General features: G+C 35.8%; 1 protein-coding gene across 1 annotated transcript in view; it reads right to left on the bottom strand.

Annotated features, from left to right (window-relative positions):
* THSD7A (thrombospondin type 1 domain containing 7A) overlaps positions 1-24,765 on the bottom strand; it is a 280,961-nt gene that overhangs the window by 67,301 nt on the left and 188,895 nt on the right. Inside the window, exons 8-9 of the mRNA XM_054059364.1 lie at positions 9,953-10,144; positions 869-1,103 (exon numbers count right to left, since the gene is read on the bottom strand). Coding sequence (XP_053915339.1) covers positions 869-1,103; positions 9,953-10,144 — 427 coding nt within the window. The remainder of the gene's footprint in view (positions 1-868; positions 1,104-9,952; positions 10,145-24,765) is intronic.

Raw genomic sequence — 24,765 nt, 5'->3', positions numbered from 1 at the left:
TATTCACCATATTTAAAGCAAACTAGAAGTAAGTTTACTTCTGATTAAAGCAACAAATGGTAGTCACCATGCAAATATTTACTGCAAGCATAGTTGCCTCATGAACTTTCTAAATTACCTTTATTATCAGCTTTTCCCACCTCTGAATCTCTCCTGAGTGGCATATATTTATAGTCTGCCAAGCTATATGAAGATTATTATCAAATGCATTTTTTTAGTGGCTAATTTGTATTTAACCCTGGCCATATATTAAACTGCAAAATTAAATTATAGGGCCAAAAGGATCTCTTAGAAAAACCTGCATGTGGGGATAAAAAACCTCACAAAATTCATCAAAATAATGTTCAAACTAATGTATCAAATTAATGTATAAAATTAATGTACTGTCAGAGCTGTACTATAGTTGACCTCCTTGGTTTACTTCTGAGAAGGTGCACTTATGTATCACTGTGTTGAGACCCAGAGCCGTATTTTTGCATGGAACTTCACTAATCCGTGTAATGCAATGCTTACTTGGAAGTGCCACAAGGATCTTGGAAATGTTGCTGCACTCCATACAAATGGAGTCGAATGGAGCACGAATGTCTCAAGACTTTTACCTTTAATCAATTTGATGATGGCAAGGAGCCAACTGGATTTAGCAGTCAGCTGTCAGCAAATAATCACCCATAAAAATCAGTAGTGAGAAAGGTATTTTATAGTACTTCTGTAGCTTCAGTTTTGCATTTTTAAGAGATTAATTGTTCCCTCATGAGAACACAAAGATGGGAATCTTTTTTGTCTTTGCATGCAGTCATCGGTACTGTAAACATAGAGCAAAAAAACCAAAGATAATGACAGCATGAAGATATTTTTTAAAGATCTTTACTTTTTTGGGCCCACTTGTCCCACGTTGACTCTGACACAGATTACTTTTCTTGTCTGCATCCCTACGGAGCAGGTGGCCTCTCCATTCCAGCTGGCAGAGGAGTTGAAAGCAGAGACAGACAAATCCTCTATGCACTGTCCCCACGGGCCTGTCTGCCAATGATACACAGTGCAAGAGTGCTCGTTACAGCTGCGTGTTTCCTGTAGGGCACTACTGTTTGGGCACTGTATTCCTCCTGGAACAACAGAACAGGGCAAAAGTTCATGCAGTGGAAGAAAATTGCTTTAAAAAGTGTTTTTTAAAAAAATCAAAACCAAACACAACAGTTTGAAATGTTATTAGTTATACCTTATAAGTTTGATTACATTTCCTTTTCCCTCACTTTTCATGCACCCTGTATGGATTTCAGTCAGCAGACTACACAGAAGGTACATTGACAGCAAATGTAAAAGCGTACAATAAGGATGCAAAAATAATCTTCTATAGCACATGAATGTGCTTGGAGTAATCTACAGCCCTTATAATTTGGAATTCTCTAAAAGAGACTACAAGAGATCACATATGGGGGTATGAAGGTTCTAGGCAGAATAAACAGTTAAATACTTTATATGTGTAGAGACCACACAGTCCAATTATAAAAACTTTTGGAGTTCTCGTCCTAGCTCCCAGTGGATATCTGTCCATTCTATATAATTATCAAAGAGGATGGCACAGCTCGCAGTTTCAGGTCCAGACTGAGATAACAAAGGCTGTTGCAGGTAAAGATTAAAATGCATTCGTGTGTTAATAACTGTGAAGAAAAGCTTAAATAATGCTATCTTTGTTGTGTCTTGTTTCAGATAGTATGTTCAGTTTCTTATATTCAAACCCTTGAATATAAGAATATAATTTGGTCTCCCAGTAAAGAGGAGGTCTTTCCTAAGCTACTAGGGGTATAACCCTGTGAACAGGCAGAATGTCTGCTAGGTCTCTGGTGTTGCTAGACACACAGAATCTAGATTTAAGAACTAATTTAAACATTCATCTACACAGGAACAATAGGACTCCTATCTGCAGATGAGGGAAAGACAGAAGAAATCTAAGTAACATTCTAGTCCTTCCTAAAGACAAGAACAGTAAACAAGAAAACTGAAAGAAGAGCATTTTATTAGTTCCTGCAGATGCGTTATACTTCTCTTTTCACTGAAAAGAAAAATGTATGCTCAGACCAAGCACATAGGAGAGAGCATATTGGCCTTTCTATCCCATCCCTGAACTGCAGGTTAACCTCCAACCCTACAGACCTGCAAGAGGGAAGGAGTTTTAAGCACTCATTTTTGAGCAAAATTAAACAAACAAATAAAGGTAATCAAAGAAACAATGGATACTTCAAGTATCCCAACACAAGTAAGTGAAATGTCACAAGCAGTGAAAATACTTTATATCCCAAGTTGCTTTAGAGGAAAGTCTAGATCTTCAACAATTGTGAGGAAAAGGCCATTCTAGTGAAACCACAAGACAAAATCAAAATCTTTAAATTGTTTCTGTAGAGACAATTTTAACTTCTGACTCTGGGCTAAAAATATTGGTGCAACCAAGCAACAGTAAACATTATATAAACTGAGATGTCATGCCGAAGATGAGCTAATCTTAAACTTTGTAAAGGGGGACTAGAAAAGTGTAAAAACCTGAGACTACAATTGAACAATGATCAAAAGGGAATTGGTTCTGGCTCAGAATGGATGCAACTCAAGTCTAACAGATCTGCTTTAAGATTATGTCAACATGGAAAATCCCAAAGACAGAACATGTCATATATGTTTTTATAAAAAAAAGCAGATAAAAAAAAAAGAAATGGTAAAACAAAATAATGGTTATGTAATATGTTTTAAAAAGTTACTCAAGCAGCTTCCTTCAGGAAATAAAAATAGCTTCCAGCTAAGAATAGCAGATAGGAATATAAGCAAGGAAATTAGGAAAGTGGGTGTTGTATTTTGAAAAAGAAAAAAAAAAATCAAAGATAATAAAGTCACAAATTATTCAGCATGCAAAAATAAAATTCGATCCGGATGAGGAGTCTAGACATGTTCCCACCTTAAAAGGGTTAACAAAATAAGAGAGAGAAGGAAGGTTACTATATTAATTGTTAGCTTAAAAAGAAACACAAGGGAAATATTTACACAAATTCGTAAATTAAGGGAGATGTGTGGGAAGGAATGCTTCCACAGGAATGGATTTCATAACCACCAGTTCCTAAGGCATTTGAAAATAAAGTGACAACTTAGATTTAGTTTTGACAGCTATGCAAGAATGTATATTCAGGGGAAAAATCAGAGTGACATTGACTTGTAAATGAGAAACATTTGGGCATGAATGTCTGCAGCTCAGTGGGAATTTAGTTCTGTGCAGATGAAACCAGTAGTTAAAAAAAACCAACAAACTATGTTAAGAAAGAATAAAATATGGAAATAATGTTACTGAAATATAAATCAACTGTCACTAGTACTAAATCTTTGTAATACTAAAAAATATAGTATTTATTTATAAATCAGATGGTCATTCTCTCCAGGAAGACTGGATTCTCTTGTTCTCCCTCAAATTAAAATAGGTACAGAAAAAGCAGAAGGAGTTGGAAAACTATTAGTTAAAGATGCCTTTTTTAACATCTGCATAGGGGTAACAAGATCGGGGCTGCTCGACCTTAAGACCATTACACTAAATGAGAACAGGTTTGACAGGAATACAAAAATTAATGAGTATCACAGAAAAAAAAAAACCCCAAAACCCAAATATTTGATTTTATTAGAATATATGAAAAAGGGACATACATTATGAAGTACATATTATATAATGAATTATCAGATAACTGTGAATAACTGCTTGGTAGTACTAAAAATAATAGCTTCAAAGTAAAAACAACAGTTGGAGCCAACGCCTTTCATTTTGTTTTTTTGATAGAGGCAAAGCTCAGTTAGCTTTACAGAGGGACTTGCATATTATTCATAAATCAGTAGAGATATGAGGTTAGTTTCCTTGAACATTTCAATAGTCATACACGTAGACTGCTTTTCTGCCTGATTTGGACCTGATTTGGTAATAGGAAAGACATCTCGCTTTAGGACATTCAAAGATCAGATTTTATGTCTTTTCCATGACACTATCTTGATAACTTCCAAGTTTCAAAATGCTAAATATTTTTTAAAGCATTTAGTGTCATTTTAATTATTTGTTTTGATGTCACTCATTTTACAAATGCATGTAATTTTATAGATGCATTTCAAAACAGGAGGAATAATCATAAAGTTTGAGATGCAACTGAAATGCCTCTTCTAATCTAGAGAGTGATTACTCATTTCTTTGCTGTAGGAATGAGGTAGACCACTGCACTTCTTAAAGACAGACGTGATCTGTACATGCAGACCAAAAACATAAGATCAAAGACTGCTGATGGTGCAGATCTCCTGTTCCTGTTCTGCGGACATCCACTTTTCCTCACCTGATTTGTGTCAATTATACAAACCAAACAGATCTGTCCTATAATACACAATAGTGCAGGAGTTTGGGTGCACACAAGGGAGATGAGAAGTCTGTCCTTCAGCCCTTTCTGAGGCAGGACTGAACCTCAGACCTCATACTTCAGGCAGGAATGCAAACTGAGGGGTTCCTGAGAAAAAGAGGAAGGAAAGTAATATCCTCTCCCCTGGCTCTCCTTCACAAGTAGGTGCCAGGCCACTTTGTAAGTCTAGACTGAAGATTCAGGTTCCCCAATTCTAATTATCAGTTGAAATTAGGTAAAGCTAATGAAAATCCCTGTCTTTCCCAAAATTGATCCTATGGTGAATAAGTAATTTGCTGGGAAATCAATTACTCAGTTCTATGTTTTCATTTAATTGCCAATCACTGTTAGTTCAAGCCAGGAAAGCATAAAAATCAAAAACAAACAAGCAAAACAAGTATAAGAAGAGTAAACACATTAAAAAGTCCTAAGTATAACTCCTGTTTCACAACTCTGAAGTCAAAGAGCACAAGGATTTTAACAGGAATAAAATTTTAAAGCATATCAACCATAATTTGCCTACAGTTGAGGAGCAACTCCTTTGATCCAGCCATTCCTTACATGTTCAGTAAATCAATCATGCAGATATGTGAGAAATATGAGCTATTGGTTCCTGTCAAACAGAATACCTGATGAGATGGGCAACTGAAATTCTATACTATTAACTCAGTGATATTTAATAGTCTGTGATATATGATGTAACATTAAATAGTTCTTCCTGCACTGTTTTGCTAATCTATGAATACACAGTAGCCATAGTAAGACACTGTCATGCATACACATCCTTGCCCTAACAGAATATTTCAAACAAAATTGGCCTTCACTCTCATTTTATTAAATCAAGTTTTTTAATCAGATTATTTTCTTGTTTGCATTTGAGTTGTGGATTTTTTTCTGGTTGGTTTTTTTTTTTTTTTATTTCATTTTGGTTTTTATCTTTAGTTTTCCAAAATCAGTATCAGTCATTTACTACTGATAAAATTTACAATGTATCCACAACTTTACTGCTACGCTGTATGACACTGATTTGGTGGTGTCAATCAAATGGCAGTGTATACTCAATCTGTATATCTACTATTTACTAAAAAATTTACTCATTTGGTGCTTCTTAGTCTCAGGTTAATGGCCTATGTAAAGAAGTTTTAGTGCTTATTACTAATTATAAAAGATTTATTGTAAGCAGTAAACTAAAAATTAATAGAAATATTAAAGAAAAAAATTAAAACAGAAAAAAGACAAATCGTACATTCAACAGAGATATACTGAGCTCTACATGATGCCTTTACTAGACTTATGCAGAATAACTGTATGATGTACCAGATAACATCATTATGTCCTTTGCTGTCATTTTATATTTTGAGACAGTGACTTTCCCGAGTTTCTTACTGTACCATGAATATATATTTGACAGTGACACAAATGTGCTACCTCTATAGGCAGGCTCACAGACAGGCAAATTTATAAATCACTTCACTTTTCAAACCTTCAAGCTGAGGACAATGATCTCAGAAAATATATAAAAAATAGTTATTGTGACACCAGTTTCCACACGGAATCATCTCACAAATGACAGAAAGTCTTTATCTTGAGGGAAGAGACTCCTCTCTCTCTCTCTCTCTCCACTGAGAGATATTTTTTATATGCAAATAAATAAGCCCATCCCAGATGTGCATAACTACACTGTGCTTGATGTTCTACAGCGTATGGTTTCCAACACTGAGGTGTTGTTCTGAATGAGGAAATGCTGATGAGAGGACACATGGTTGAGGTCAGCTCCTGGCTCAAGCAGAAATCAGAACGGTGCTAGAGGGACAGATGTATCCCAGAGCTCATTAGAAAACTCTGTTGCTTCTGTAAACTACATATGGCTTCAGTTTTTCCAGTGAAGCTATTCTTGTCACTAAGGAATTATTTTACTGCTACTGAATTATTCCTATTCTAAGTCTTCCAAGAAAATTGATTATACTGTGGCTGTTTCCTGGTGGCCAGTTATGCTAACTTGATGGCTTCTTCAAACCATTTCAGGATCATAGATAGCTGGGGATCAGAAGAAAAAATAAGTCTTAAGTGCAAAACGACATAGGTCTATCACAGATAGTCATCTGTCAACATTATCAAGCAAAATGACAGAGTAAAGTACATTCATTTTGAAGAGGAGAGAAACTGAAAAATCACAGAAATACTTTGATAAAACTCCATCTGAGATCCAGATAAAAGAAACTATTTCATATGTATTTACAGACACTCAAACATTTCAGTGGGGTGTTCAATTTTACGTACTCCAATGAACAAGAATTAAGCACTGTAGACACTTTGAAGAATTATAATATTCCTTGTGTATGTAATGCCTGCAGTGCTTTGATCTTCCCAGGCTTGTAGATCGAATGCTGCATGACTAGCAGGAGGATTCATGTGGTCAGAGCCTCACAGTGATAAACCTGGACTCCTTATGTCTTCTTAGAAGCCAAGTTTAGCCTTATTCACAGGTTGGTAACAGACTTGTACATTATAGGATGTAACACCTCTCCTACGAAGAAACGCTGTGAGAGCTGGGATTGTTCAGCCTGGAGAAGAGAAGGCACCAGGAAGACCTTATTGCAGCCTTTCAGTACTTAAAGGGTGCTTATAAGAAAGATGGAGACAGACTTTTTAGCATGGCCTGTTGTGATAGGACAAGAAGTAATGATTTTAAGCTGAAAGAGGGTAGATTTAGACTAGATATAAGAAAGAAATTTCTACTGTGGGGGTGGTGAAACACTGGAGCAGGTTACCCAGTGATGTGATAGATGCCCCACTCCTGGAAACATTCAAGGTCATGTTGGATAGAGCTCTGAGTAACCTGATCTGCTTGAAGATGTCTCTGCTCACTGTGGAGGAAGGCCCCTACTAATCCAAAATATGCTATAGTTCTTTGATTCCATTAATTAATGTCCAATCCTGATATCACAGGAATCATATATATTCATGTACAATATACTGCTCTTACATTCTGAGTAAAACCCCTCAAATAGCATGGTTGGGATATATAGGAATTACTGTGCAGTGGCTTACCTAACCTGGGCTGTCTTTCATACCAACAGTTTTATACAGAGTTTTCATCAACAATAAAGCACATTTTTTATAACCTCAGAACAGAACTGAGAACTGTATGTTTTCCCATAAAGGTTCAAATAGAGCTTCTTTTTTATATCAGCAGAATACAGACTTTCAGATACATGAATATATTCTGTGCCCCCAGAACACAGAATGACCTCCCAGCACCAACTATACAATCAGGATATTATGGTTCGGGAACACAGCTGATCTCTGTCATGCAATTCTGCAGGTGAAAAGTCAGTTATTTGTCATGCAGCAAATGACTAAAAGGCATAAGAGACACATCAGCGGAAAGATGTCAATAACTCTAATTTCAGTGAAGCATAAAAAATAAAAACTTTTTGAATATAATACAAGCAAAGGTGAAAAGTACCTTCCAGCTAGAGTTGTAACGATATGCTAAGCCTTGGAAGGTTATTTCAATTATTTATATAATTTTATTCTCTGGAGTTCGTACAGAGTGCAGAGGAGCACAGTGTTGAAGATATCTGACCAAGACATGAGTGAATTGCTGTAAGCTAGGTGGACATACCAGCTCATGTCCTTAAAAGAAGCACAGAATAACCTCATCTTGGAATCACGGTAAAGAGGCCAAGGTTCAAGCAAAGCCGAAGCACTACAATATATAGGTAGTGTGTAGGCTTTCTCAGCAATAGATTAGGGATCTTTTCACTACTACCTGTGTGGTTTGAGACCTGTCAATCTTTGTGATGATACAATGTTGGTTCCGATCATTGTACAACATAAATAAATAACATTCACATTCCTAAAATCCAGGCTATGCTTAACTGTTTTGTTGCATCTGCAGCCTTGTAAATTATCCTAAGTTGACTTAAGTATCAAAGCCAGAATAAAATGAGTACATTATAAAAAGAAATAAGAAATTTGAATAATTTTCTGGAGTAATTTAAATATTCAGTCCTGTGGCATGCTTGTCAGGATGATAAATTTCTGTCTCCAGTAAAACTGCATGAGCGTATCGAAAATCTATTATCTTGACCTACGCAGAAAAGCAAGAAGCACATGAATACGTTTATTTGAATTATCACATGAAAATATGTCTCTGTTTCTTCTTCAAAATTTGACACACTATTCAAAAAGGGATAACATAAACCCATATTTTTTTCTTATTTTAAGAGCATTTTTACTCTGCAACATAGATCCATCTAAGTAATTTAATATTTGATTCACCTACTGAAATAACTATGGTTCTGATTGCCTCTTACACTTCTAGCAAAGGTCCCTTTCAGGGAAAAAGCTGGAACTGCCTGCTCTGCTACATTTATTTATTTTTTCAAATAATTATTCAAATTCTGTAAACTACACAGTATACCGTTAGCAATTAAGTTAACAGTGTTGGCAAACAGAGAAGTGGTTTTGGACACAATGAAGCCTGTACATTTATTTTTCTGCTTCTCAGAAAAGACACTCTGTTTCACTGTTCTCATAGCTTGCAGCTTTCACTTTTCAGCTAAATTTCATCTTAACTGAAAGTAACAAAATGCTTAACAGTTTTAAAGAAGAACTAAAACATACACAGAATCCTTTTACATTGAAGCATTCAATTTTACTGTCAGTAATACACAAGAAAATATTTTCCAAGAACTCTTTGGTGGCTATGTCTCCTTGCTGTCAGCTGGAGCAGCACAGCCAGCACAAGGCATTTTACCAGTTGGATCCTGGCACACCCGACATGGCAATTTTAGAACCATGCTAAATATATAGTACACTTGCTCTATTACCCCCCCTAAGAACAAACCAAACAAAACTAGTTATAGGAAACATAGAAAATCATCAAAGAATAGACATGAAGCTGTATCTAAAACCTTTCTCTTCTTCTCCTTTATTCTCCACCTAGGTCTTTGTATTTGCTGCAGATACCGCAGTAGGACCATTTGCATGAATGGAAACTATTCACATGAGTAACGATTTAAAGGGTAAAACCAAAGTCTTACTGTGAATAAAAATGCTAATGGTGTAACATTAGTTACCAATTTGAGCTAAGAAGCTAGAAAAGCAATTTGTTAACATTTCGGACCATTAAGAATCTCATTTTTTCAGCATTCATATGTATATCCTTTCAGATTGGACTTAAATTAGTTACTAACAATCCACTATAAATATCTTTCACAGATGTCCGTATAGGATAAATAATTTGTCTTGTTTAATTTTAATAGAAAATGAGAAAACCATATATTCAAAATGAAAACAGTCCACTACCTAGATTAATAAAATAGTAACATTAACTGAAATAAGCCAAATCAACTCTCCTCTTTAAAACAGCTTTAGGGCACATGAATGAGTAGGATATGCATTTAAATATTTTTTTCTGTATTTCAAAAACACAATTCCATCTAATAGTTCATTTCTGTTGATAAGAAATTACTTTGACATTGCAAAGACAGTTGAGAATTCACAGTCAAATAAGAGTCTGTAAGAGTATGTGACCTTACCTTCACCTGCATATGCCAGAATGGAGCGGGCACGCATCTGCCTCCCTTCTGTGGTTTTGCCAGAGCAGGTGTGTGAGCAGGAGGACCACGCAGACCACATGCTGAGCACACAATCCTTTGGGCATGGAGCTTCGCAGACAACCGGGATTGGGTAGATTGCATCTCTACACAGCTGTCTGTCAACCTCTTCTCCTGGGAAAGAAAAGGCTAGTAGTAGTCTATCACTTGTTAAATTAATTTAAAATGAGTAATCTAGTCCAGATGGGAACACAGATAAATTAGATTCTGTTCTTCTATATAAACAAGGTAAATAGATTTTTTTATTAAAATGACTTGTCTCCTCTACCTTGATTCTAGAAGAACATACTTTAACTTAGCTTAATTTTATATTCTGCTCAGCTTGGGTGGTCTTCAGGCTTTCATTTTGATACTACATATTTGATTCCACAGAAAATCCTAAGGCAAACAACAGAGTACATTAATAATCCTATGGAAAACTCGAAGTACATGTATATTAATCACCTAGTCTTAATTCATGTTTGTGAGAGAAGGGGAAAAGTATGCTGACTTCCAGCTCAGCCAGTCTTACGACTCACAATTTATTCTTTAACTGCAGCTATGAATCAAAACATGAGAAGAGTTGCAGCAGACTGTAGTCATTGTGTCTTGTTTGGTTAAAAAGATCTTATTTTGTTATCCAAGCCAGTAACACATCAGTGTTTGTGTCATGGAAATACAAAAAAGATCTGTGCATTTGTATTCTGTCACATCAACATACACATTTAATTATAATAAAAAAATCCAGGCTGGCATAACTTGTTTAATGAAATACTAGTTAGTGTTTAAGTAGCAGAGCTGCTTTTGTTTTCAGAAAGCCCTGTGTTTGATATCAATCTGAACAGCACCCTGATCACAAAGCGGTTAGTTTTGTAAGGCAACATATGATTTCCTGATCAAATCAGTTAACATCTATTAAACAAATGACCACATATTCAGAAGTCAGTAAGTCTCACTAACAGTGACAAAAGCCTCAAGAAAAGTCTTTGCTTTGTTGATGAGGGAAAAAATTAATGAAGGAGAGAAAGATTTGGATTCAGTGCTTAGAGTTACCGCATTGTTATTACACAAACCAATTACGGAAAGTACTTCAAAGAAGAGCATCAGCTCTTCAAAGAAGAGCTCAATCAGGAATTGAGCAGTAGCCCAATACATAATGCCAGTTGTAAGGTACTGTGAAAAAGTTGCACCTAAGAGCGCATTGGACTTCTGAGACCCTGTTAATCATGTACTATGAAGGCATGGAAAGAGCCAGTCTCATTTGCAAACATGAAAGATATGGGTTTTTTTTTTTAAGTTTTCTGAAAAAAATAACATTTTAAAAGCATCTTAATGTCTTTTTGTGTTACATAATCCTTGCTGTACTAGGGCATAACACCTTCTGTCTAATTATATTTGCTTACTGAAATGAGATTGAAAGCCTTCTTTTATCCTTTGCTTTTAAAAATAAAATATTCTCAAAATATATATCTTCCATATCAGCATTTATTTTGCCATCTGTCCAATCTTTATTTAATTAATTCAACAGCACAGATATGCAGTTAGAAGGAATGTTTTATAACAGGTACTTCTTATCTTCAAGGAGATTTTTTATTTAGACTACATTCTTCTTGACATTTCACTAATGATTTTATGAACAACTTGACCTTTGTTTTCCTCCTCTTTAAACCGCATAGTAGAGCCAGCTACCAGGAACCACTCAACCATACGCTGGGAACAATGCCAATGTAAAGACTAAAGCTACTCAGAAAAAGTCCCATTTGAAAAAGTTTGTCACGTGTAGTCTCATATTTTATTTTAACTTTATTTACTGTATATTTATGTTGTATAGGAGGCAAAGGCAGAAGTCCAAAATTACAAGTCAAAAGACCCTGTCCTGACCTATTTGTACTCTAAACAACAGAATGACAAAATGTAAAAAAAAGAAAGAAGAAAACACAGTATGACACTTCCATCAGGAAAATTCTTCACCATTTATCAGTTGATTTGTTCATTAAAATCTGGAATCTAGCTCTAATCCATATTCAAAACCAGTGTCTATGTAGTTGAATGATGTGTCTCTCCTAGGCAGCATTTGCACATTTGGGGCTAAATTATCCAAATTGTACTAAAAGGAATGCTGCATGTCAAAATGGCAGGAGGAAAAAACAGGTTTTCTTTTTCAAGGATTTAAAATGTCAAAAACTGTTTAAGCCTTTTCTGGGTTCTTAACGGATTTGCACCATCAGTAAAGACTGCCAAGGAGATAGCCTTTCAAATCCACATTTCTTCCTTGAACTGTTATTCTGGATCAGGCTGCACAATCATCAAAGTGAGTCACTACATTAAAAATCCCTTGTGGCCACCTTCTTGGTGTGAAAACCTTCTAGTATGTATGCAGACATCAGAGCCACTAGTGATCTACTGAACTATTTAATTGCTGTAAAACAAATAAACAAACAAAAGCTCTTGAACCAACCAAACAAAACAACTCCAAATGCCTACTGATTAAAGAAAAGAAAGGTAGCTTGTGAACAGCATGCAGGAGGAACTGGGTAGCTGCTAATAAGTATCAGACTGTATTCACTTCACCCTTCTTGTTTTATTACAGTCACAAAGCAGATACAGAACCAGTGAAAATTTGGTCTATACCCTAAAAGCTGAAGAATATGCTAAACTGCAGAAGATCTACATTTTGTATTTAATGTAGTTGAACCATGTCACTCCTTTGCGTTTTTGTTTACTCATCTGTAAAATGTGTCTGATATTTAAATTTCTTGTAAAATGCTTTAAGATCTTTCCAACAGAAAGTATTCCCAGAGCTTAAATCACTCCAGAAACATGGCAAGGAAAGCCTCTTGCTACTGCGCATCTTTTAATATGATGCATGCTTCAGTGCACAGTAAAAAATTGCTGTCAAATTCTGACCTGTAGTAAATGGAAAGGCAAGAGCTTAACGGAGGGCAAAAATTTTTTTAAAACCTCAAAATGAACAGTAAAATCACTGTAATATTCAATGAGGCATAGAGAACAGAAAATGAAATCAACATAAAATTAAAATGCTGCTGGGGTCCTAGACGATAAGGCAATGAACTAAGACTCAGTCCTATCCCTGGAAACCAGAAACAGTCCCTGAAAGGCTGAACTAGATCTTGACATAAACTAAGTAAAAAACTGTCAATAAAATCACAATAAATGAGATCAAATCAAGAGAGTGCTTTGAACATTAAAACTGAACGATTTTTTTAAAAATGCCTGTATAGTCAGTAAAGGACAGGAATATCACAGAGTGGTAAAACAAATTATGCAGTTATAAAGTTCATAAAAGAATTAGTAACAGCAACTAAGCCTAAATGCTAAAATTGCACACCTCTAGACTCTGTACAGCTTAGTTGATTGTGTTCAAACTTACTAGTTGTGTTCAAACTTACTAGTGTACCTGCAACTCAAAAATGAACAGTTATGCCCATATCTTCATTTTGTGGCTTCTGGTAGCCACATAGGATGCTTTGAAGCATAACAGATCATAGGAAACTACAGTGTATATCATTCAAGTCTTTTTAATCCTGCACATTTAAAATGACAATTTCAAGATACAAAAGGATGGAAAAGACTGATGGTTCAAAGCACTGCATGACTTGGATGTACTGTTTATACATAACAGGGTATATACTGCGTTGTGCATATATGACTGTATCAATTTTCTTGGCTGATGGTTTTCTTGGGTTTTCATCAGTTTCTTAACTGATGCCTCCCTTACCAGTTTTCCTGTCTTGACAATACAGCAGAAAATGACACATACAATGTGCCACGCATTTGAAAACTGCTTGGCACCTGAAATACTTGGTAAGGCATGCCAGGGCTCAGTTTTCAGAGTGTTTGGTGTTTGTGGGTGAAGAAGGCCTTGCTATCAATTCAATTGCCTCCAGTAATGCCTCTAAGCATGGAGGCTGCAGGAAAAAAAATGCAGTTAGATCACTCAATGTCAAAATCTATGAGCTGTGCTGGTTGCCACTTACTCCTCCCTCCCTCCCTCCCTCCCTCCCTCCCTCCCTCCCTTCCTTCCTTCCTTCCTTCCTTCCTTCCTTCCTTCCTTCCTTTCCTTCCTTCCTTCCTCAAGCAGACAAAATGATTAATCAGCAGGAAAGCACTGCACTGCCTCCTGTATGGGCTATAAAGGTTATAGCCCATGAGACCTTTATCTTGAATTCCCATGCATTTTCCTGTATGCAATCCTCCCACATGAAGACCTACACGTGTCCTTATGCTGACTCTCCCATCTGTTCAATTACCTCCTCAAACTGGTTGAGAAGTCAAAGCTGCTGCATGGACACTGACCACATCAAGAACAAAATATGCCTATCTATATCCAAAACTCATTAAAACCAGATCACAGAAACACAGGTTGGCAGGGCATGAAAGGAACCTCTGAAAAACATTTAGTTGCCCACTCTGCTCCCCCTTAGGTTCACCTAAGGCACAGGAACAAGTTCAGGCAGGTTCTGAATATCCCTGGAGAAGGAGACCACAATCTCTCTGGGCAGCCTGTTCTAGTACTCTGTTACGCTCAGTAGTTTGTCCTAATGTTCAGACAGAACTTCCTGTGCTCCAGTTTGTACCTGTTGCCCCTTGTCCTGCTGCTGAGCACCACTGAAAAGAGACTGGTCCCATCCCATCTTCTTGATACCTGCCCTTTAGGTATCTGTAAGCATTGACAAGGTCCCCTCTCAGTCTTCTCTTTTCCAAGCTAAACAGGTCTCTCGGCCTTTCTTCATAAGAGAGATGCTCCAGTTCCCTCACCACATTTGTGGCCCTCCTGGAACTACTGTCTCCAGTAGCTCCTTGCCTTTCTTGAGCTGGGGGAGCCCAAAACTGAACACAGTACTCCAGATGGGGCCTCACTAGGGCAGAGCAGAGGGGGAAGATAACCTCCCTTAACCAGCTACCTACTCTTTTCTCAATCCAGGTATCATCTCAGTGCTGGCTCACTGTTAACTTGTTGTCCACCAGGACTCCCAGGTCCTTCTTAACAGAGTTTCTTCCAGCAGTTCAACCCCTAAGCTATACTGGTGCATGGGGTTATTCCTCTTTAGGTTCAGGACTCTGCACTTGCCTTTGTTGAACTTCATTAGGCTTCTCTCCGCCCAACCTTCCAGCATTTCCAGGTCTCACTGAACGGCAGCACAGCCTTCCAGCGTATCAGCTGCTCCTCCCAGTTTTGTGTCATCAGCAAACTTGCTGAGGATACACTGTCTCCTCATCCAGGTCACTGATGAATATGTTAAACAAGACTGGACCCAGTACTGACCCTGGGGAACACTGCTGGTCACAGGCTTCTAACTAGACTTTGCGCCACCAATGACAACCCTCTGAGCTCTGCCACCCAGCCAGTTCCCAGTCCACCTCACTGTCCACTCCTCTAACTCACACCTCCTAAGCTGCCTATGTTATGGGAGGCAATGCCAAAAGCCTTGCTGAAGTCAGGGTGTAGACCATATCCACTGTTCTTCCCTCATCTACCCAGCCATTTATTTCATCACAGAAGGTTATCAGCTTGGTCAAGCATGATTTCCTCTTGATGAATCCATGTTGAACACTCCCAGATTGATCTGTAGTATATGCTCATTCCTGTTTTTCAAATGGAAAGAACTTTAACCTCTCTTTATAGCCAAAGGCATTAAAACCATATATTTCTCCACTAAAAGTTAGTACATGTTACATTTCTACATTTTTTTCATTGTTCCTGTAGATATACAAAGTCTGTTTGACTAGAAGAGGGGAAAGTGCTTTTATAAAAAAAATTTCTTACAATTCTGAAGTGCCTAAATGTCTCTTTTAATTTTAGCTTAGGGTAGAAATTAAGCAAGAAAATACCATTCTAAAATGTAATTGCATCAAAGTAATAAGAACAACACAATTAGACTGTGATTGTATAATATAGAAGAAAACATTGATGAGTTTAGCAGTCATTATTCTAAAGAAAATTTAAAAAACAACTTCAAGAAAGCCACTGAAATAAGAGAAAACACAATTTTTTCCAATTTGAAGCTCTATTATAGACTTGCATTAGTACTAACCTTGTTTACACACTGACTGATTAGTATAATTCAAAATGGGCAGTTCTTCACATTATAGTAAACCTATCAAAATTATTGCAAAATCATTCACTTTTCAGGTGTTAGGACGCCTTATATCCGCCTATAAGCGGATAGCAAGCAATTACCAGGATAAACTAACACTATCATTTTAATTTTTAATGCTGTTACATTCCTTTCAAATTACTAAGCAATTAACAGTTCCCAAAGTTCACCGCAAAAGGAAAAATCCTGCCTGCCTACTACGAACTGTCATAGTAAATTAACTTTTCCTTCCAAATGACAATGCTGCAGCAGTAGTGTGTATTTTTCTTTTTTTCAATGATCAGAACAGGTGGGGAACTACGTTGTGAACTATGCACAGGAAAAAGTGGATGCCCATAATATCTTGATTCAACTTCTGCTGTTTTACATAATCAAGCACTTGTGATCTCGCTTCCTCAAGCTTCCTTATCTTACTTTGATTTTATCAGAATTGCTGATTGGAAATTCAGTCTCATAGCATTACTGATTTTTTATTTTTTTTAACAATTTTGTTTTGTTGTTTGGTTGTGGGTTTTTTTTTGTTATACAAGAGGAACTCTCCAAGGAAAGCTGTCTTTCTCATAGCACATATCTCTAATTAAAATGCATACATAACTGGAAAAGGCTGACACAGATTTTTCAGTAGGGAGCACTTAGAAGGTAATCTCTGAAAATCTAACCAAATAAGCTACAGAAAGAGGAAACAATAATATTTACATGGAATTCATCACTTATTACGTTGTTTATCCCAACAATCTTAAGAGTATTTGGAGAAAAAAAAAGTAGCACATGCAACAGTATCTGACTGACAGACCAATTTTTGCTCTTGAATCACTTAAATACTTGTGTATAGCACATCCTTTGATAGACATTAGGAAACTTCAAATGTTTTATTAATCCCAGCAGCCTTCATTAAATCTTGACAGTGTTTATTCATATCTGCTGCAGAGACAAAGGCTGTCAATGTAAGCTTTAATGTTAGTAAAATGTCAGTGTCCTTGAAAACAATAGCAACACTATGTTACCTTGTACGTAATTTTTTTCTGTTCTAATTCCTGAATGACCAGCTGTCAAAAAATCTCTTTTTATGAGGGAGGTTGATAAATTCTCAACATTCTGAATAATTTTTAACCTCTCAAATTATTGAACATAAAGCAACATTAACCTACAATTTATATTCTCAATATATTCTACTTCATTGGCTCTGAAGTTTTTCAAAAAACACAAGGTGACAAGATCATATATTTTTCCTTTACACTATTCCTATCAAGTGAAGTTTCTGCATTCATCTTTTTGCTTAGGTGCATAGCTGGTAGCTCCAAGTGTTAAATCGGTTGCTAATTCCCTAATCACATGCCTTTCTCCCAATAGCTTTTCCTAAGTAGCATTTGCTTTTAATTAAGTACATCTTAATTAGTTGATGGTTAATATTTGTGAAGTCACTTTCTTCTAAGAAGCCTAAGTAGAAATGGCACTGATTTCAATGAAGACAAATCTACCGGTTTCTCACATCTGTTCATTATGCAAAAATGAAAGAAAGTTGGTCTAATAGTTTAATGATAGGAAAACATCATAGGATTGTAAAGTCTTTGATTTGATGATTTCTGTGTGAAAATTTACTGTGGTTTTGGTTTCACTGTAAATTTCAAGTAGTATTTTGTAGTCTGTTCCTTACTAAAATAAAGATGACAAACATGATACTTTGGCCACTTTTCTTAAAAAATCACTATGTATCTTTTTTTTTTTTTTTAAATGAGAACTTTTTAGCACAAGCACATATACCTGCATTTTATTTACACATTTACCATGACTGCTCACCTGAACCAGTGACACAAAAAAGGCCGCTCACTTCTCCCCTTTGATTACGCAAATACCGGAAGACAGAGATAACTTTTAAAATATAATCCTAAACTTTAAAATGTTGGTTTGACTTTTGCTTTAAGAAAACATTTGCGATGAAAAATGCCTGATAATGGTAGGAGCTAATACCGTCCTAATGTAGGTGGAATGGAACTTAAAACCCCACCATATCCAGCATTTCTAAAATCAAAGATAATAGCATGTCAACACACTTCAGAAAGAAATCATGATCTTTTTAAGATTTTATATTCCTTAACAAGATGAAACGCCACAATTTACAAGCAATAACTTCTTGCTGATGACGAGGTACAAATTTTGATGAATGGGAAGACAGTGGCTTCAAGAACTCACACACTCATACAGAAACCTAATTCAAACAACAGTCTCTAAGTCCTTCTGCTTCTTCTCTGCAACCAAATCAGTAAATGCTATTACTACAGATTAAGAAGCTACATAGCAAGAACGCAGAAGCAAGTTACCCCCTGAAAGTGGTTTATAGAAGAGCTAAAAGCTGTGAAGGGCATTCTGCTACAGAGATTCCAAAACTTCTTCCCTGTCCTTAAGCTCATCCAAAGTTTCAATCATGCAAGTTTCAAGAAAAATGAGTCACTGCTAAGAAATCCAGTTCACTATTCCTTAATGCATCAGGTAAAGGTAAAGCTTTGCACCATATACAAAACAGTTACAGGAATAATCAAACCCAAAATAACACTACTACTTTGAAATAATAATAGCAATAAAGGGAAAACTCAGAAACAAAAAATTAAGAACAGATTTTAAAGATGTCTATTTCCGGCTAAAATTGCTTCATATGAGAAACATCATTGGATCTTCTTTGGCTGCAACTGGTTAAAAATAATAACCTCACACCTTCAGATGCAATATTAATGCTTCCAGTAATCACATTTTCATGTCTGGTAACAGAAGAACATATGTACCTCCATTTATATTAGAGTCATTGATCACAATTACAGTCATGTAGATACAGTCTAAATTTGACAGAGGGAAATAAAAAAAAGGAATGAAATATTATTTCTTTATCCAAATAATATTTTTTTAATGTGAAATGTAGTGTCATCTAGCCAGATTAAATAAGAGTATGAAAAAAGATATTCCATAGCTATGTTAAATCAGAAATATACAGTAAACTGAGGTATTTGGCTGGGGAAAAATACCAACAAAACATACCTTACTTTTTTTCCATTAAAGTGCAGACCTCTTATTTATGCTTGAATTCTTTATAAGAATGACAAAAGTGGAAGAAACTGTTCTGCTCTGTCTTCTTAACATGAACATTTTGTGATATCCACTAGTAAACCTCACCTCTTATTCCTTTATCTTCTCTCTTCTTTTTCACTATTCTTTGCTAGATTTACTCAAGTTGAAAAACTAGATTACATACACTTCACACAGAAAATAGGGGAAAAAGGTTTTCCAGTTCTCCCTGTATTTATTCACATAATTTTGTAAGTGATAGCGGTGATGGCAGCTACAGTATCATTTCCCCAAAGTATATAGCAATCACTTGCCTACCTGCAAATCAGAAATAAAACACACAAAATACCTAAACAAAACCAAAACATGAGATCAATTCCTTCACTATATACACAGAGGCACATTGAGGGTGTCTTACAGCTTTAACTATGGCTTGAAAGGTAAAAGTCTTTATAACTCTGAGACAACACTATAAGTTACTTGGCACATATTTTGTACTATGCATCAAAGACTATTGGAAAAATCTTCTTGCAAATGATACCTTATTTGAATTTTCACTATTTTTCATATTCACCAGCATGAAAGAGGCTGTATCTGAACTAGTAGTGATAATATGAGCATCACTGAAAAAGACTGACCTAAGTAGGAATACTGAAGAATTAATCCAAATTACTTAAAATGGGACTTTGAAGGAGATTAATTAAACTGTATTATCATTTTGTATAGCTGTGGCTATTTAGAATGAAAGAGAAAATCCTTACCAAATAGAATTAAGGTCATCTTAATTCTGAATAAGAGGATTCACACAGACGTTTAATGTAGTTTAACTAATATTTTTTTTTCAGTTAATTTGGATCAGCATTCCTAAGTGTCTCCATACAGACTAGACAAAGTAAACAGAACCAGAAACATGATATGCCCTTAGCTGAAACTCTACTTTACTTTAACTGTATTCCACAGCAGACCTGTACCATGGGAATATTAGTCCAATATTTCTAATAAAGAGCCCAGTGAAATATCTACACTTTGCCTAACAACGGGAGTAAGATTTTACTACTGCTTGACAGGTAATTGAAACATTTTCACAGTTCATTTGCTAATGTAGTCTTAGTGAGAGTAATAAGGAACAGAGAATACAAGTGTATTGATCATAACCAAGCACGGTTGCCTTCTAGTGTCAAATAAGCCAATCAATCAAACGTCATCTTGATATGAAAGAAAAAGTAAGTTTGATGACAGGCTACAGTCCCATTGAGAATAAAATCAATATTAGTCATGGGATCAAGTAGGATCAATATGTCAGACCAAAAGACCATTTTAAGTAGAATGGGGAAAGGAAAGGGAAAATGCTGACAGAGCGATAAGGAAACAAGAAGACACAGTGAGAATTTAGAGGATGAGATCACTTAAAAATTCACACTGTGTTCCTAAAAACACTTGCCAAAAGCACCAACTCACCTTAAAAAGTTATAGCTGATTCCAAGACTAACCGTACATCCACATACACTTTTCCCAATCAAGCCACAATTTATACAGTAACAAAAGGTATAAAAGTATGACTTCAAAAATAAAATAAAAAAATACTTTAAGTTTGTAGAATGTTACAGAAATTCTGTTGTGTTTAACGGGATAAAAATCTGGCAGACTTCAGAAATATCAGTAGTGTAATTTTGAACATTGGTAAAAGTAGGATTTAAAATATGTGGATTTGAAGAGGCAACACGTTATCTATTGTAGCATTGCATCGCTTTTTCTTTATTTAATAAACAAGAAGTTTTATTAATCGCTGGAAATTATATTACTATATTTTCATTACTGAACATTCTCATGAATTTTTAAAACTCATCAGCTGTGGACAAGTAGAGTGCTGTAGCATTCAAAAGGGTTTCACAGGTACTTTCTTGTAACTAGTAGTTTAGAAATTTGCCCCTTTGTCCCTCCCCCCAAATAAGCAAAAAAATATGAACCAGTCCGGGAAGGTCAACGGAATGTCAGAGATTTCAAACAAGTGTAATTAGACGTTACAACCCTGATGTGCTGATCTAAAATAGCTAAGCATTCAAGGATATGAGTTAGGAGTAGAAGCACAAAAAGGAAGCAATAGGCACAGCTACAAAAACAGTAGCAAGAAAACAATGTGACAGCTCCACTAATGTCAGTAGAATGAGAGCGCTCACCACAGTCAGTCTTTTCAACAGTTCCCTATACTGAGGTACTAATCTGCACATTTTAAACAGCTACCTTAAATGTCCTGGTTTTCAAGAAACACTAAATATCTATAACTTTCATGATCTTCAGGCTTCTTCTTTTCTTCATATTTAACATGAGTTTTGGAGGATAATTTTATAAATTTAAGCTCACAAGTTCACAAAGTTGCATCGTGAACTGACTCACAAATGCCTCAGCACAGCAGTTTCATCACAAAGTATTTTCCTGGAACTTGGCCACCAACATTTTAATGTTATTCCTCTCTCTAATACAAGAGCATAACCCACAGCTGAATAGAATGTCTAATGTCATGCAGATGACAGAATATTAGATGAATTTTTCAATTTGTCAATTATCTAATATTTCACTACTATAAAGTGAATTTGCAGCAAGTTCACAACTATGCATTCATAAATATCTGTGATACCTCTTGCCACACAAACATACTTGTGACTCAAAAGGGGATTTAAAAGAATCAAAAAAAATTTTATATAGTAAAAAGATGATTGCAAACATTTTATTTGCATTATTCATCCAGCCGCAGCTAGTAAAGAGTTGTCACTCTATATGTAATCTGACAGCTCAATTCAATCACAGTTAAAACACAGGACCCAAGAGATGTAAAAGAGATCACTGCCACTGTCACGTTTACACATTTCTGAGAAACAGTTTTATAATTAATTTTATGGATGCTTCTGTCCGTGTCCTACTACTGGCAGATAAAATGCAGTCTTTGGAGAACATCTTTTCATCCGTCTTGCAATGAATAACTTCTCATCATTACAAGTGGAAGGCACAGCATGCCTTTAGGGACCTCAGACTGTGAATTAATCTTGTATTTGGAAACATTTTCATAACTGATTTCTCTCTAGAAGACTAAAACTAGCCCATCCTTTTGATTTTTCCTTTCTCCTGGCCTCTCAGCATACGGATTCAGAGAAAGAACTCTCAAGAAAGCAACCAGAGCTAAATACCACTACATCTTATAAACCTATGCTGAATTAAGAAAATACAATACATCACCACACAATAAAACCAAAAGTAGCAGGAAGACGTGCAAGTATAGGGACATAATAACTTCACCACTTCATTAGTAAGTTATACAAGCTAATGTCCTAAAGTCACAGAAATCTGGCAGATTTCTCTAAGAGAAATCAGCTTTATCCTGGAAATAAGGCTTCCTTCCCCTACTAGAAGGACATCATTGGTTTTCTAGAAGCCTCCCACAAGAATTAAGAAGTTTTTAGCTAGTATTATTCTTCTTCCTCCCTTAAAAAAAAAAAAAAGAAAAAGAAAAAAAGGAAGAAAGTCCATTCCAAGACATTCAGAACAAGACTCTTAATGTAGCTTCTACTTCACATCTTTTCTCCGTAAAACACTAATACAGCAATTTGCTATTTATAAAATAATATCAATACCAATAAATGATGTCTTAAAATAATAAAATTAAATCCAAACATCTGATAATTACTAAGACTTACACAGCTAATCCATAAATTACCCTCAAAATTATGTCAAGAAATCAAACAGCAGTAAATGCCAGAATTAAAGTTGCCTTTCTATAATGCAGGGTTGTTTTTTTTTTAATTGCATAATCACATGGTTATTATTTTTCCACTGGGTCTCTTCCTCCTTCAGTTAACAGATTGGAAACTCCTTAATGAGCAGCTATTTGATATTTTTAGTTTTATTCTCTTTGTTCAAGGCATGAGCCTATGTTTTATTTACCACACATTAATTAAAAGTGGTATTAAAACAGAATTGGTAATTTCTCTAAGATCTTCCTGTTATGGCTATCGGATGGCCACTAATATATTTATTTTCAAAACACTCAAGATGTGACAGGTCAGAATTATTTATATTTTGCTGATGCTGAAGAAAAGCAGAGCAAAATTAAACCCTGAAGAACAAGACAACAAAGACTAGTTTTGTCAATGACAAAGCATTCATTATTATAAAATGCCCACTTAATTCTCAATGGAGATATATCTGTTTCACAAATAAGTAGCAGGTTCTGTGGGGAAAATGTCATGTAGTCCCAATTAAATAATTAAAGACATCCATATGATACATTCACATAAGGAGCAGACAAAGAATGTTTATTTTCTCCAATTTTTTAGTTTAAAACAAACCAAATGAAAAACAGTACTTCTGCCACAGGCATTACAATGATTCTGGACACTTACTGCTCTGCCAGGTGACCTCATGAGACAAAAGCAGAAGCAGACTATAATGTGCTGTGTTCCAGATCTGGAAGTGATGAATTTCCTTCTCTCTTCTGATTCGATGGCTTCTTATCTGGGCTTGTTTTCTCCAGACACTAATCCCCATCTGTCACCTCACTGTCCCTTTCCTCGAGCCCTGCGAAGTTCATTCCTCCCTTGGGCTGACTGACACTAGACTGAAGCCTTCCCCAAATTCATTCCAAATCCCCACCACGTAGAGACATTTCTTAACTTTCTTTGAGTTATTTACTTGCTCTTGCTGAACTGTCCTGAAGGAAACTAGGCTCGAATCCTACCTTTCCACAGTTCTTAACCTCATTGTTTGGTGAGTTGGTACCAGCAGTTTCTCCTTCTTGTCTTCCAACCCCCTTTTCATCAAATTGTAGGGACAAATCTATTCCTCTCCCTCTGCAACAGGTCTGTGACTTAACATAGGTGAAACATCTGAAATCTGGAACACATCACTAGGAACACCGGAGAGACCGGGAACCCAGTTTTTCACTCTGATTTGGAGTATCATTGTGGTTGAGTATGTTTTACTCTTAGTTTGAAGTTCTTTTAAGTATTCAGTGGAGACAGTGCTCGTGCAGTGCACATGAGTTACAAGAACTGCAAAATGACACAGATTATTTTAAGGCTCTTTAAGTTGCAACTGGAATAGTTATCTTGTGAAATCAAATATTACTTGGCAGATAAGAGCAATTTTACATTAATCATTACTCAACACAAATTATGATCTTAAAAAAAGATCAGACAATGAGCAGCTTATGGCTGGAAGTACTCAGAGTGAAACTATTTATTCTGGCTCAACGTAACTGGCTAATGAAGTTGTTTTAATTGTCCCCATTTATCAACACACTAGCTTCACAGCTTTGAATTTTCATAAAATTTATTAATAAAATTTACCATTAGTATGCAGGTCATCAGAAAATATGAATTGGCCTGTGCAACCTTTTCCTCTCAGGTGGAAAAACAACTCCCACCAAATCTAATGAGAGGATATGGTCTTAGAACATTTTATTATAAAGACTAGTACTGTGTAATATAATTTTACAAGAAAGTGGTATTTAATTTATGATGAGGTAACAGTACTGGGTCTATAAATCCAGTTTTATAATCCATTCATAAGGCTGTTAATACTTTTTTTTCT

The sequence above is a fragment of the Cuculus canorus genome, chromosome 2, assembly GCF_017976375.1.
Source record: "Cuculus canorus isolate bCucCan1 chromosome 2, bCucCan1.pri, whole genome shotgun sequence".
In the NCBI taxonomy this organism is placed as follows: Eukaryota; Metazoa; Chordata; class Aves; order Cuculiformes; family Cuculidae; genus Cuculus; species Cuculus canorus.
Note: the sequence above shows the minus strand (reverse complement) of the source record. Positions and strands in the feature narration are given on the sequence as shown.